General features: G+C 34.0%; 1 protein-coding gene across 5 annotated transcripts in view; it reads left to right on the top strand.

Moving 5' to 3' along the window:
- Positions 1 to 14,512, top strand: part of DIAPH2 (diaphanous related formin 2) — a 151,309-nt gene that overhangs the window by 115,456 nt on the left and 21,341 nt on the right. For 4 of the 5 annotated variants that reach the window (XM_085544581.1, XM_085544579.1, XM_085544578.1 and 1 more), the window contains one exon: positions 2,789 to 2,878. In XM_085544581.1, the coding sequence (XP_085400707.1) occupies positions 2,789 to 2,878 (90 nt within the window). Of the gene's footprint in view, positions 1 to 2,788; positions 2,879 to 4,931; positions 4,961 to 14,512 lie in introns of those variants that run through there. The other variant, XM_085544580.1, reaches the window with a different exon arrangement.

Genomic DNA, 14,512 nt, shown 5'->3' with positions numbered 1-14,512 from the left:
ACTGTTGTCACTGATGGTTCATAATCTCTCATCAGAGCACTGCCACATGTTTTCTATCCTGATCTATCTGTAGCGCTCTTTAATTGCAAGAACAGTGTTTAAAACTTCATGGGCTACAACAGACAAAACAAGTTTCACTTTTACAATGTGATACTTAAGCAGCAGTTAGTTCAAAACCAAAGCATCCTGTTCTGGCTCAGCTGGAGCTTTTATTGCTTCTCAGGTTAACAAAAGAATGATCGCTTATCTGTGTTATTGGTGAACTTTAATGGTGTGAGCTATAAATAAGAAAATTACTTTGCATTTAATTGTGGCAGATATGCATCTCAGGATCTCATTTGGGGGGTTAGATAAGAATTGTCAGGAAGCAGTAAATAAGCATAATATTGACCAAAATGACAGTAAACTTAATCTTAAGGATCATATTAAAAAAGACACTAGCATTGGTAGCAAAAGCTGTTTTGTCTTCATCTCCAAGCTGAAATGGTTTGTCTGTTTCAGATGATCTCAGTTGAAATAAAAAGTGGGTACAGGAGCTGGTGAAGGATTGCAAATTACTATAGGAAGTATTTGAAAAAAAAAAAAAAAAAAAAGTAAATCAAAGTGATAGCTGGTAATATGTGGAGTATCTCAGCAAGAATTATGGATTAAGTCTGAAACTTCTATTGAATCCTCTTATATGAATTTTAATGAAGGCTGACTAAAAATGCAACTCCTTGTCCGGTTTCCACATAATCACTCCACGGCTTTGATTGAGATGTGGCGGTGAGATCAGAACTAATATGCTGTGTGAGGAGTTAAAAATCTCAACAGTGTATTTCAGAGCTTTCAGAGCTTCCTTAGCTTGTCTCTTTGAATTGTACATTTGATATTCCAAAAATAAGGTGTTTTTTAGCACTTGCGGTAATTAGCAGGAAGAATGACACACTCAGCATAAAATGTAGAAGGCTGCATAAACATCTATGAAGTACTGAAGGTTTGGTTTTGTGTTTGTTTGTTTTTTTTTTAGAATAAATTCTACCAACTTTTTAATGGAAGTTGAATAATACTGTTATATTTCTACACTTACAATATTTTAATGACCAAGATGATCTTTAAGTTCCTTCCAACCCACAGCCATCTTATGATTCTGTTGTCCTATTCACTGATTCCATACGTATTGCAATCATTTACTGTACATAAAATGTTTCAGACCAACTTGAAGAATATTAGTTTGGTCAGAGTGTTCACAGATCTTGATTCAGAAAATAAATGTAATGCAGAACCAACAATATAGCAATAAATGAGCTTCTGTAATATAAGACACACAAAGAAAAGTAATTATGGTGTGTGCTTTAGACAAGGTTTGGTCTTCTATGGTTGCGTGTGAACCAAGAGAAGCTAATTTACTTATTCATTTTGCAAGTGCATTTTTTTATTTTTATTTTTTAAAGGGTTTTGGAAGAAATGTAATTAAACCTGGTATTTCAGTCTTCTGGTTGCTACTCTTGCGCTGCTTCCTTGCATCTGACATTGAAGATAACTTTGTGGTGTATTATATGTAGTGGCTTAAATTACATTGATATATAATTTAAATTTACTGAGTAATTATACTGTTGATCATAATGTAGAAGTTGGAACCGGGTAGTCATTTAGAATTTGCATGCTCTTATATCAGATCTAGGTTTAGTCTAATAAATCTAAATGTAACAGAACTAGAGAGAATACCTTTTGCATTAATATACTGCTTTTAAACTTCAACACAGGAGAGCCTGAATGTACTCAATGTAACCTCCTACGCTTTGTGGAAGCCAGAAGTGTTTTACTGTAATGTAATTCTCTTGTTTAAAATAAGGAGCTTCTCACCTTGTGATGGTGAAATCTCTATTAGTTTGAAGTCTGGGAGACATGAGCAAAATGCCCACCTATCTGCTGGGTCTATTCTATATTTTAGTTTGGGGCTGTAATACAGATGTGAATGGGAAAAGAGACGTTCATCAATCATTTTATAAAACTGGTTCTTTGACCTCTATTTCTGAAATGTTAATGGAGGCTTAAATACATTAAATATATATGTCTGCCCAATTTTTCATCATGCTCCATGAAGTCTGGCACTTTAAAAGCATCCTCTAAACTTGGAGGGGATGGTAGTGATAGTTAGTCATAAAACAACAAAGATACACAAAGAGGATGATCTAGTAGAAGTAGAGTTCTACTTTTTAAGTTTTACAGCTCTTACATTCCCTGCATGACCTTTTTTCTTCTTTGTTGTTTATTTACTTATTGTTACATGTGTAGTCATGTAGTATGGGGTGTATGTATTCTAGCATATCCTAAGATAAGGATTCAATGTATCATAGAAGGCAACACAAAAATATGTGCAGAACTACAATGTGGAACTTAATGGCATTCAGTTTCATCAGGTTTTCTATGTACGTTGTGTAAATCAAGAAAGTGACCTGTTTCTATGTTGAGGAAGTCCTAGAAGTATTTTATAATTGAAACAGCAGTCATTTACCAGCAGCTGACTGTCTACATGCTGAAGATGTCATCAATAATGCACAGGATAACATGACTTTAAGTTAAAAGAGAAGTAGGATTGGCATAAATTTTGCTCAATAAAGCATCGTACCCAAACTTCCTAGTGATAACTGGTGAACTGACAGCGTCCATTACATTAAAACATATGTGTGTTATTTAGAAGTGTTACATAGAATTGACACCATTTTTCTTTTTCGTTTCTTTTTTTTTTTTTTTTAACAATCTCATTTCAATTGCATTGAGATTAATATTTTTCTCATATTCTCAGAAGGTGACGAGACGGGAGTGATGGATAGTCTCCTTGAGGCCTTGCAATCAGGAGCTGCATTCAGAGATCGCAGGAAACGCGTGCCACGAGGTAAGGTGCTTTCTAAAAACTTTTATGAACTGAGTGGAGAAAAGCTGTTTCACAACAGCCTGCAAACAGTTCTCACGGAAAACCATTGAGCCAATGTGAAAACTCAGTGGACTTCACCTTTGTGACTGTGGATTTTTAAGTTTGCAGCTCAATCTTCAAGTAAGAGTAAGGTCAAAAATATAATGAGTTCATGGTATGTCAAAAATGTCATTTTGAAACGTAACTGCATGTTTGTCTTGATCTTTAAAAACAGAAGTAAAATTAATTGTGGGTGAAAAACATTAATTTCTTACAGTCAGTTTGGGACCATAGCTGATCATCATTTTCAAGCAGTAGTCTTAAATATGTTCCTATTTCATTGGAAGATGCACTGGGTGTAGTCATTAAAGTCAAATTACAATAGAGTAGGTTTACTTTCTTGAAGAATATAACATACTCTAAATACACCCTGAACAATTATTGCAGCCTGCAGGTTTGGTTTTGAGAAAATTTGAGGAATAGCTGAGTAACTGCTAAGTTTTCTCTTTTCCCTTAGAGAATGTTAGTTATATGTAGTTTTTTTCAGTTTTTTATTTGAAACGTCTTAGAGCTTAAAATAAAAAAAAAAATTAAAAAAAAAAGTTAAAAATTAAAAATACTTAAAAATCTTAGTTGAAAATGAATTATTTGTCATAGGCTAAGATACTTACATTGAGTACATCTATTTTATAAATCAGCTAGGTTTAGACTGGTGTTGGCTAATTTCTTTTTGTATTTTTTGAGGAGCTGTAGAAGCAAATTCTGCTGCTCTCTTACATATGGATAGCAAAGATTCTATAATTTGGAATAAAATGTTTGCCATATGCCTGATTTTGTGAAAAGGAAGTTCCTAATTTGTTTATAGCCATAAACAAATTCTGCTGCTTGTTTCACAATCATTCTTAATTCAGGGCATGCTTTTGTTCTCAGAACTGAAGGAATTCCACAATCAAAATATACTTTTATCTGTAACTTGATGAGAAATATCTATGAGAGATGTTACCTCTCTGTTTTTACTTGGGGAGAGATCTGTTACCCAGCGGTGACCAAGAAAATTCCCAGAGACTATGCAGAAACTATGGAAGCTAAGAAAGCCAACAAGATAACTAATCTCAGGTCTGGAAGCAGAGTCACCGACGAAAATATTACACGAAATTTTTAGGGAATAGCTAAAGGTTTAGATGTGAGACTATAAATGTTAGTCCCACACAAGAATCTGATTGAAATTATTATATAAATTTACTCATGGGATTTAGAAACATACAACTTCCAGTCTAGAAGTTATGTATACAGAGGAGAGGACATGTAAAAACAGACAATTAATTATAGAATCTAGGTGTGGTACCTGACATTAGAGAACTTTTAGACACAGAGAAAGAATACTCATGCTTCATGCTCATTTACCAACTGCATAAGAACTAATGAATGAAATGAATTTATGCAAAGCTAGCTTAATTTGCATTTGGATACTGGAATATTTGACAGTCTTTTCTACTGTAGCATTAATTAGTAAAGTCATGTATGCTGGCTTTTTTATTTTAATATATATAATGAATATAAAAGAAAAAGGTAAAAATCATTGCTGCAATGTACGACTTCGCAGCAGTTAATTAAACCGATGTATATCTACTTCAAAATGGTTATTTTGCAGATAGAGAATTGCCTGTTCCATCCTGTTATAGGCATGTATTTTAGAATTTGACAGGCCTATAACCACAGCACAGAGGCCATCATAGTTTCTTTATTAGTGGCTGTCATCTTAACTGTAACAGTTTAAGTAGTTCACTTTATGCAAAACTAGTATTCATCCTACTGACTATAATGTAACAGAACAAAGCACAAAAATTTTAAAATTGTGATTGTACAATCAGGAGAAAATTACATTGGTAGGTCAGCATAGCAGAAGCAAGTGTCTTTTTAGAGCTGGTGATAACTTAGTAGGCAGAGATGTGTAGTTAGGCAATATGTCCCTGTGTAAGAAGCTTGAATCTCATTACCACGTCTCTTTTCACTTTTTTTGATTTTATCTTTTTAGACACATTCATTTAAGAATCTATGCCAGAACATCCAACAGCAGAGACACGGGTATAGGGTACCATTTCCTGCTGGAGGAACAGTCTAGATGAACTTTCTAAAAGTGTTGGGAAAGGTCCACCAAGAGTACAGGGTGTGAGAGACTTCATGTGGACCTGACAGTGCAATTGAAGAAATTTAGTTTTATTCTTAATACTCTCTGATGTTCTCTTTATTTATTTGCTTTTAAGTCCATGATTATTATTTTTTTTAATTTGAAAAACAATTAACTTGAACATGCTGTAGCATCATTGTCCCAGTGCTTTTTGTTTCAGTAAATTGTTCGTGGACTTAAGGTACTTCTGCAGTATTTTTTGCTCCAAAACTATACTACTAAATTTTTCATTTACAATAGATTCTCTACCTTTTAAATGCATAGAAGTTTAGTGAATTCATTCTCTTCCAATGTTTTGTTCTAGAGTCAAACAAGTAGCAGAATTAAAAGCAGATAGTAATGCCATCACTCCTAGGACTGCGTTCATTGTATTCTCTCTTTATCTAAAAAAAATCTAAAAGCTCCTTTGAGAAGCAGACACTTTTTCCCCTTCCATCATTTAATGGATGAGTAAACAAATGCTGTATTTCTGCACTATTATTATTATTATTATTAAATTATTATTATTATTATTTTTGTATTATCTGTATAAACTAACATACACTAGCACTGGTGCTGGAACAGGTCATCTTTCTCTGGCAAGATTTATATTTTTAAGTTTATGACAGCTTCAGTATCTTACTTTCATTTTGTGACCTGCATGAGAGTAGTACATTTGTGTCAGTGTCTCCATTGCAGTTCTGAAACTAGCTGTTAAGTTGATAACATATGTAGCTGAGGTAGGAGCTTCACATCCTAAAAACTATCTTAATAGTTTTTAAGTGCTACTTAATAGGTAAAAATGTTTTGCTAGGTTACTTCGCATTGAGTACTCATGTAAAGGGTGCTACCAGTAGGTTGGAGCTACTCTTAATGATGCGTAAAGAACTGGTGCAACATAATGATAATAGAAATATATTTTGAGTAAATTCAAAGTCTAAGAATGAGCTGTACTCTATTTAAAAGCAAAACAAAAGAATTACACAAACCTTGAAAGAGTTGGTTTTGCTTAGTCCTTTCAAAACTGTACTGCAGAAGGCGACGACCTTAGGTAATGTAATTTAAATACCACGTACATATTCTGCAATGTATTCCAGATGAATGCTTACCAATAAAAGAAGATGCTGGTGTTTTTCAAGTTGGAGCTATGATATTTTTGGTTTTTTTTAGCGTGTGGTTTTTTTATACATTTTAATGCTTTAGGGATTTCTTCTCTTGTTGAAGACAATTCTGTTTAAATATGTCAATTTATAAAATTGTATAATAATGTCTGTGTGCCTCTGAGTTCATGAATATGTTACTGGAGTGGATTCTCAGTCTTTCTGTACCTCTTCCTACAAATTTAGGTTAGAACAAATATATTGAAATAGGGAACATGTCTATTTATTGTGCAGATCTTTTGTTATTTTTTTGTATGTCAAAGTGAGCAGATTTCTGCAGTAACAAAATAGATTCAAAAATATCAAACTGACAATGTTTCTTCAGGATCTGATCTTCCTTGAGGATTTATACTGATTTTTCTTTTTGTTTTGGAGATTTTTGAATGACATTGGTGGTTTGTGACACAATGCATGTGGTAAAACTTCATCACTTATGGTGATTATTCTAGTTATAAAATGTGGAGATAATGAAGATTATAAAATACAGAGACGTCTTTCCCTAAAACATCAGACCTCTGCTGGTAACAGAAAAAATGTAATCTTACTATGTGCAGTCTGAAAACAAGAAAGAAATAAAATGCAGTGTTCATTTAATGCAGAAACAAGTAACTATTCAAATTTAGTCACCAATTGTCACTGGTATTATAATCAAATAAGTGAGGTCAGGATTTCAGCTGTTTCTAAACATTACTGCAAACTTAAAGCAGTAAATTAATTGCGATCTACCAGCAATCTGATCTGATGTTGTTGGGTTTTTTTGTTTGGTTTTTGTTTTAATTGTTTGGTTTTTGTTTGTTTGTTTTCAAAGCTTCCCCCAAGATATAGTTAACAGGGGCATTCTGTAAAAGATTGTATGAGAAGCTGAAATACTAAGAGCTCTCTGGTATATTTATCTAAAAAGGAGGTCACAGCTTTGGTAGTTATACTGATGTAGGTTTTGAGGTGATGTAATCTCAAGTGATAATAAACAGTAGAACTAGGTACTTGAAAGACAAGTAATTGTCGTCAGGCAAATACATTATTATCTTCACAGTGTATGCGTACAAGTTACAATACTTTGCTCTGGAGTGACCTTAATGTTCCTGACAACACTTTTCTTAAGCATTGTTATTCATGATAGGAGAAATGAGGTTATCTTTATCTTGAAGATGTTTTTTTCTGAAAGAGAACTTGAGCCTGTATAGTCTTTCTACTCCCATCTGTACTCTTAGAAACAAATAGTATTCCGTTAGTCTTTAGAGATGTGGAACTTGTAAATTGGACAAATATTCCTCATGACATTTTTTGTATCAAGTGCAATCTTGGATCTTTCTTCTTAACTGGAAAACAGTTGCACCTCTCCTGTTGTATTCTCTGTTGCTCATAGAGTGCCTGTTTCACCTGTTAGTATCTATGAAGAAAGGATAGTCTGAAAAGTCCCAAGACGGTTGTAACAACTTCCTTATTCTTAGGAAGTTCAGAATGTTTCTATTTGGGTATTTTTTGGCACTTTCTGCATTTTCTTTTCTATGCTGTATTCCAACAGAACAAGATTTATGCCATTTTTAACAGGTTTTGTTTTTAAGAAATTATTTGATTCTCCCAAAGCCTTAGCTTTCATGATTTTAGTGGTTTGTGGGGGTTTTTTTGTTTTGTTGTTTTTTTTTCCCAATTCCTCATGTAGACTTGAATATCTAAACGATGATATTTTCCATCAGTTCAATACTTGATATGAAATGAAAAGAAAAAGTGAAAGAATAAGATGCGCACAGGACTTCAATTTCCACTTTCCATTCCAATGGAGTAGTTTTTATGTTTCTATATCCTTTATGTTTGGTTTCAAACAATTAGAACTGGGACTTTGTTAGCTTTTTTCTTTTGTCTAAAATTCAGGAAAAAAAAAATATAAATAAATAAGGGCTTGCTCTTACTATCAGTATTTCAAGTTAAAAATATTTAATACAGACTCTTGCTTTAGCCTTCTAAAAAGTATCAATACAAATTTACTATGTTGATGATCAAATTAAAGTTCACTGCGTTTAACTAAACAGTAAGTGTTTGATTTAGAGAGAGTAATCTGTGGTATGTCAACCTTTTCAGACATAATCCTACTTTCAACATTGTCTGACAGGTAGTCAGTCCATCAGGCCTGAGGATGTGCTCCGAAGCAGCTCGTCTCTTCACTCTTGAGTAGTTATTTCTCTTATGAAGCATAACTCACAACTGGCACATGGAAAGTTCTTGTTCAGAATGAAATTGCTCCACAGCCTTAGAGGAGAAATGGAATTATTTGTTTTGGAGTCAGTTATAGTCTGTTTTGCATAAGTTTTGAATACTATGCAAGGGGAAGACGAAAAAAAAGAAAAACAAAAAAATTACTGTCTTCATCTTCTTCAATCCTAAAGTAATAAATGTATGTAAAACCAGGGCTCAGAAGAAATCACAAACAGTTCTAGTATTCAGCAAAAGCTTGTAGGAAGCCTTCCTAGTACTCATTCCTATAATGGACTCATATGGTCCATGGATACCACTAGGTGGTACCATTAAACCTCCCTTTTTGAGAATATTAATACTGATTTGTAATCCAAGAGTTTTTTGGTAGGGCTTAAGTAAAAGTTTGAGTTTCGTTTGTGTCTGTGACTTCTGAAATGACTTAGTATGTCCTTGGCTGAAATTGTTTTCTTCTAGAATAGGCAATACAATCTCTCCACTAATGCTAATCAGATTATATATCCTGGCAATAAATAAAACTTTCAGGTGAATTCACTCCAAAGTACTCTGAATGTGTCCCAGTTGCTGTCTAAAATCCACTTCTGTAGTATTTGATCTGTTCTCCAAAAATAATTTAAGCTTTTCATAGAATGTTTTTGAACCAGTTTTGGTAATGAAGGAAAGAACAAAAAATATTTTTACTCTTTGTTTCATAGCTTAATTCTTTCATTAAGAAAACAGTGAATCTGTGGAGAAAATATCGATTTCAAACTGTGACTGATTGCTAAATATTAAGTAAGGTGTAAGACCTCTTGTTTTCTAACTTACTGTTTGCTTGCATTGTCTCGTACTTTAGATCTTATGTGCAAGCTTTTATACAGTAATTAATCTTTTAGTACTGTCATAAGGCCATGCTAACTCTAACTGGGGGAAAAAAAGCTTGTTATTGCAAATGGAGATTTCATGTTAAATGGTGTAGTAACAGTTAAAAACAATTGCATCTTGAAATCGTGGAGTCTTAGAAATGAAAACAGGTTTAAAAAAGAAATTATGGTGCATCCTTTTGCATTGACAATGATTTCAGTAAAGAGGGTAGCAGAAAGAATCTCTGTATTCATAATGGCTCCCTATAACATTTTTCTCCTTCTTTGTGTCTTTGACTTAGCAAAGGTGAAGCTTTTCATCTCAACATCAACACACTGCAGTTGCAGACAGCAGGGGGAAGAATTGGTCAAATTACAACTATAACAAACATCTATAAAACAAAACAAAAAAATTTACATTACCAATGACAAATCAAAGCTGAAAGTTTGCCTTGCCTGTTGTCATTCATTGCCATTCATATTTAGAAAGCAGACTGCTGTGATAATTGATTTGATGGTCCAGCTTGAGTGGAAGCACTTCTGGGCATAGCAGGCCTCAGAGATGCCAAAAAAGAAGAAAAGGTGGGAATGAAATAATGCACTACTTTCTCCTCAGAGGCATGTGGCCCAGTTTTTGAGAACAGAAAAACATGCTTTAGAAGAAGGAAAAAAACAACCCAGTAATAAATACAAAAATGACCATATAGCCTCAGTCAGATAAAAATAGGCATTCAAGCAGAGACAATGGGTGTACATATTTTACTGGCAGGTGAATAATAGAAGAATACTGTGGAAATAATCTGATTTTTAACGGGCTCTGTCTGTGGGAGTACCTTTTTGCTGCTTTTTTTTTCTGTGTGTAAGGACAAAAGAGGTTCCCTGAAAAAGTAAATTAAGAAAAAAAAAAGAAAAAGCAACTTTTTTTTTGAAGGTTTTCAAAGAGGAATTGATGATTCAGAAGAAAGGAAAGAAGACAATTATTGAATTCAAAAGGCAATATTTATGTGTTTGGATTATCTGAGCTCCTATTGAGTTTGCTTACTTCAATCAATAGATGATAATGAAACTTGCCTCTGTGTTTTTGACTAGGGGGTAGTGCTCACCCATAGCCCCCTGCTGATATGAATAAGTTAAGACACTGAACTGCTAGTTTAGGAAAGAAGTAGATTAAAAAAAAAACTACTGAATTCAATGTTTGACCTCTTAATCATGACTGCTAGCTCAACTCTGTACCCTGTCATCGATTTAAAGAACCAAACAAAGCCAGATTAAAGATGTGAGCTATCAAAATACGAAATTGTAACCAGAATGAGTTGTCTTTTGAGGGATGCTTATTTACTTGCGAAAATAAATGTGGTCTGTCAACTTTGCTGAACTCTTTGTATTCACAGTCTTAATCTTTTATATATAACAAAGAAGTAAATCAAATTTAACATTAAAGACGTATACCAAAAAAAAAAAGTTTGAATTAGATAGTAGGAGAGAGTAAATATGCTGATCCAGTCCACATATAAATACTATTCTCATCCTCAGTCATTTTTTTTCTTCTTTTCCTGGGTATATTTCCCTTTACATCTTTCCCCCCAGTCTTTGCATATTTTCTGACAAAGAGGAAAGAGCTCTAGCTCAGGAAAGCTTATTCCTTTATCTCTCTTCAACCTGTCTTGTGAACATCTGTAGTTGTTGACTGAAGGGGGATGATAATGAGTGAAAGAATTAAGGTTTTGTGAGGCAGTGTGCTTCAGCAAGATCCAGGGTTATGTAGTTGGTATCACTGCAAAAATGAGCTGTGACTTTTCATCACAAATGGCTGTGCCATTTTTATATGATACATTTTAATAAATTTTCTGCGATTACCTGCAAGGAAACCACATGGTGGTAGAAATCAAGTACACAAGTACATTCCATTTTTTGTTTATAATAGTACAGTTCTAGGTTTTGGCAGAAGTTAAAATTGGATTCAAGACTGATGAAGTAAATTCTTAGTGTGGAGATAACTCACATGGTGATGAATGCAGTAACTAAGGATTAAATTTATTAAATTTTATTTTGCTGTAACATGTTTGTGGAACTTTATATTTTGAATACCTTTTCATATGGTTCTGTGTTTAAATCCTATAGACAATGTCTTTCTCTTAAAGTACGAAAGTCTTCAGGAATGTACAGAACAGTGTTGTTTCCATGCCTTCATAAAGCTGTGCATTTTATCATTAAATTTTTTAATACCACAAGTCGCACCCTGTTTTCAAACACTTCAGTTCAATACACTGAAGCTATTGAAGTGTTTTTTGGAGAATTAAATGGATGTTAACAGTTAGCAAGTGATTCTGTAGAGAGAAATGGTGTACACAGTGAATTTTTTTATTTATAATATTGCTTCATTTTTCAGTAATATATATAATAATACACTAGTAAATAATTCTAGTTTCTCTGTTTTCTTGGAGGTAAATATGCAGCTTAGGTACAAAAAGACTTTTACTGACAGTTATAACATTTCTGCCTCATTTTCTGCAGGAATTATTCTTTTTACCTTGACAGAAGACTTCTCTTGGAGGTCTTACCAAAGGCTGCATTGTGACATTGCATGGTGGCAGGGTGAGCAAGGAGCTAGGAATTGTGTTGCAAGGAAGGTGGGACAAGTGAGAAATGAAGAACTTATTGTTTTAATTATGAGAAATTGATGCAGACAGCTAGGAGCTGATGGCAGGGAGCATAGTGTGTTGCATAGGACAGTACCTGGAGTAGATCAGTTATACATCAGTGTTGAGTTAGCCTGGATCTGAAATCCCGATGAATTTTATGACGCTCCAAAATATGTAGATTCTTCTGTCTACTTCTAGGAAAAATGTACTTGTTTCCTGAACATTCTGAATGTCACTGGTTTATCAGAGCTGCAACTCAGAGCTGTTGGAGATTTTTAAGCAGTTCTTGATTAAAATATAATAATCTGATTTTTTGTTAGAAGGCATTTACTTCAAATGTCATGTGAAGTGCTGTATTAATAGTGTTTTTCTGCCCAGTGGTTTGTAGTAAATTGTAGTGGTTTTTATTCTCATTATTATCAGTTGGTCAGTATCACTCCTTGTTTAATTGCACGTACCTACTTATCAGGCATATCTAGTGATACAATCACCTGCCCATTGCTTGGGACCACAGAAAAATCAGGAAATAGGGCCCGTGCTCAGCATCCTGGCTAAAGAACAGTGTCTGTAAGAGGAAGAATTGTAGCAAAACATTATGTATGTTTATATGCAGATATTTGCTAATGCAGATCCTGTCCTGTGGCCTGACCCAGGAAGCCCTGCACAGTGGGAAAAGTCAGAACAATTTTTTTCCATTGACATTTCCATGGAGCTTCTTCCATTGTATTGCCTACTTTATTCATACAGCAGTGATAGTTGTGAATGCATTGATAAAAGTCTTCTGATCCTATGAAGCAGTTGTTTGTTTGTTTTTGACTCTTTTCCACTGAATGTTAATTGAGAAAGTGGCTTAGAACAGCAATGGCAGTATTCTGTCATTTGATGTATATTCTCTTAGGATCAAACCAAAGTCTGCTCTGGAAGCAGCCTCCGTGGAGGTCATCCAAATCCATCCTTCTGCTGAAAGTATGTCCTTACATTAAGGTCTGTATCACTTAAGTATCCAAATAATTGGCTGTGTTGGATAAAACCTACTCTGATGGCCAGCTGTCGACATTTCAGAAGAAAGCAGAATGTTCTGTAACTGGTTAAATGTGCTTTCCATACTGTCACATCCTTTTTAATAGTCAAATGGAATTGCTAAATCATAAGAACAACCTGTCCAAAGCTCCTCTCAAAGCAAAGGAGAGATCGGCACAAAAGCACCTTATTTAAAAAGGAAGAAAGCTATTGGAAGGTGACAGCTGGAATCCCAGTGCTTAATCTGTGTAATTAAAACTTTTCTAAGGAGCAGGAGAAGCAGGTTAGAATTGAGGTAGTTTTAGGAGTTAATTAGCAGGGTCTTTTTGAATATTAAGAATGCCTTTGAAGGATAAAGTTTTGAAAAGTAGTTCAGGCCTTTCAAACAGCATAAATTAAGGCAGAAACTTTTTTTATACATCCTCAAGATGCAAACAGAACTATCCTCCTTTACTGATCCATATGCTTCCATCAGAAATATAATCATATGTACTTTCCAGTGTGTGAGTCTCATTTGCTGATTTACAGTACAGTTGATCCTTGTTGTGATTATCAGTGTCCCTTACTCTAATTCTAGCAGTTCTTAGAAGGACTTGTGGAGAAATCCTTCATTTAACATATGGAGGAGTACCTCAGACAGTATTTGGATGTAGCAGACGAATCTCTGAGTAAAATGTACCATGACCAAGAGTAATATGTTTAAGAACATGCCGCAGACAACCAGTAGCGCAAATTATGTGTGAAAGGTAGAAACCCTTCTACAGCAAAGGTCAAAGCGTTTTTATCATTTGAAAAATTCAGTCTTTTTTTATCACTTGCTTCATCTTGATACTGTATGGTGGGAATATGCAGGACTTAAAAGTCACTTCTGTGCAGGAAATGAGAGTAACATCTGTATACCATAATATTACACACATATGACTGTGGAAACATTTGTGCATACATAAAAATTCTATGCTGGCACAAATCTTTTATGCAGCAATGAAATTTTACATTCACCCTAAATGGACATCAGACTGATTCTGCATGCAAAAGCATTTCAAAATGTCAAAGTAGTTTGAGTGAGAAAGGTATTATTGTAGTTTTGGTTTATCAGTGTCTAAACTTTGTTTCTCACTTGTAAATTTTGCTCTTATGATGACCCATCATGCCTATCAGTTAGAATGTTTCATCCTCATTAACTTGACTCCCACGTGTTGACAGAAAAGGTTAAATCTAAAAACAACTGTAGTTATTTTGTAATCTGAAAATGTTAAAATTTATTTTTATCTGAATAATGTTTTCAACCATGAGAGTTGGAAGCTTCTTTGCTGAGAATGAAAAATATTTGCATCTTAATTTTCAAACAGCAGAAAATGTCTGGTATGTTTTTTATCTGCAGCATATGTTGAATCAATCAGTGGCCAGTTTCATTTCTGGCTGCGTGATTCCTCATCTAAACACAAAGCAAAATAAAATACATCTTATACTCCCTCTTTGAGAGAGGTCAGTTTGGAAACTATTTCCATAGAGGCAAGTGATGGTTTCATGGTATATATCAATTTATTCCTATTTAATACAAGTTATATAGAGAG

Source organism: Coturnix japonica, chromosome 4, assembly GCF_054131305.1.
Source record: "Coturnix japonica strain WE chromosome 4, WE-NBRP24, whole genome shotgun sequence".
In the NCBI taxonomy this organism is placed as follows: domain Eukaryota; kingdom Metazoa; phylum Chordata; class Aves; order Galliformes; family Phasianidae; genus Coturnix; species Coturnix japonica.
The sequence above is the reverse complement of the archived record's forward strand: the minus strand, read 5'-3'. Positions and strand labels throughout refer to the sequence as shown.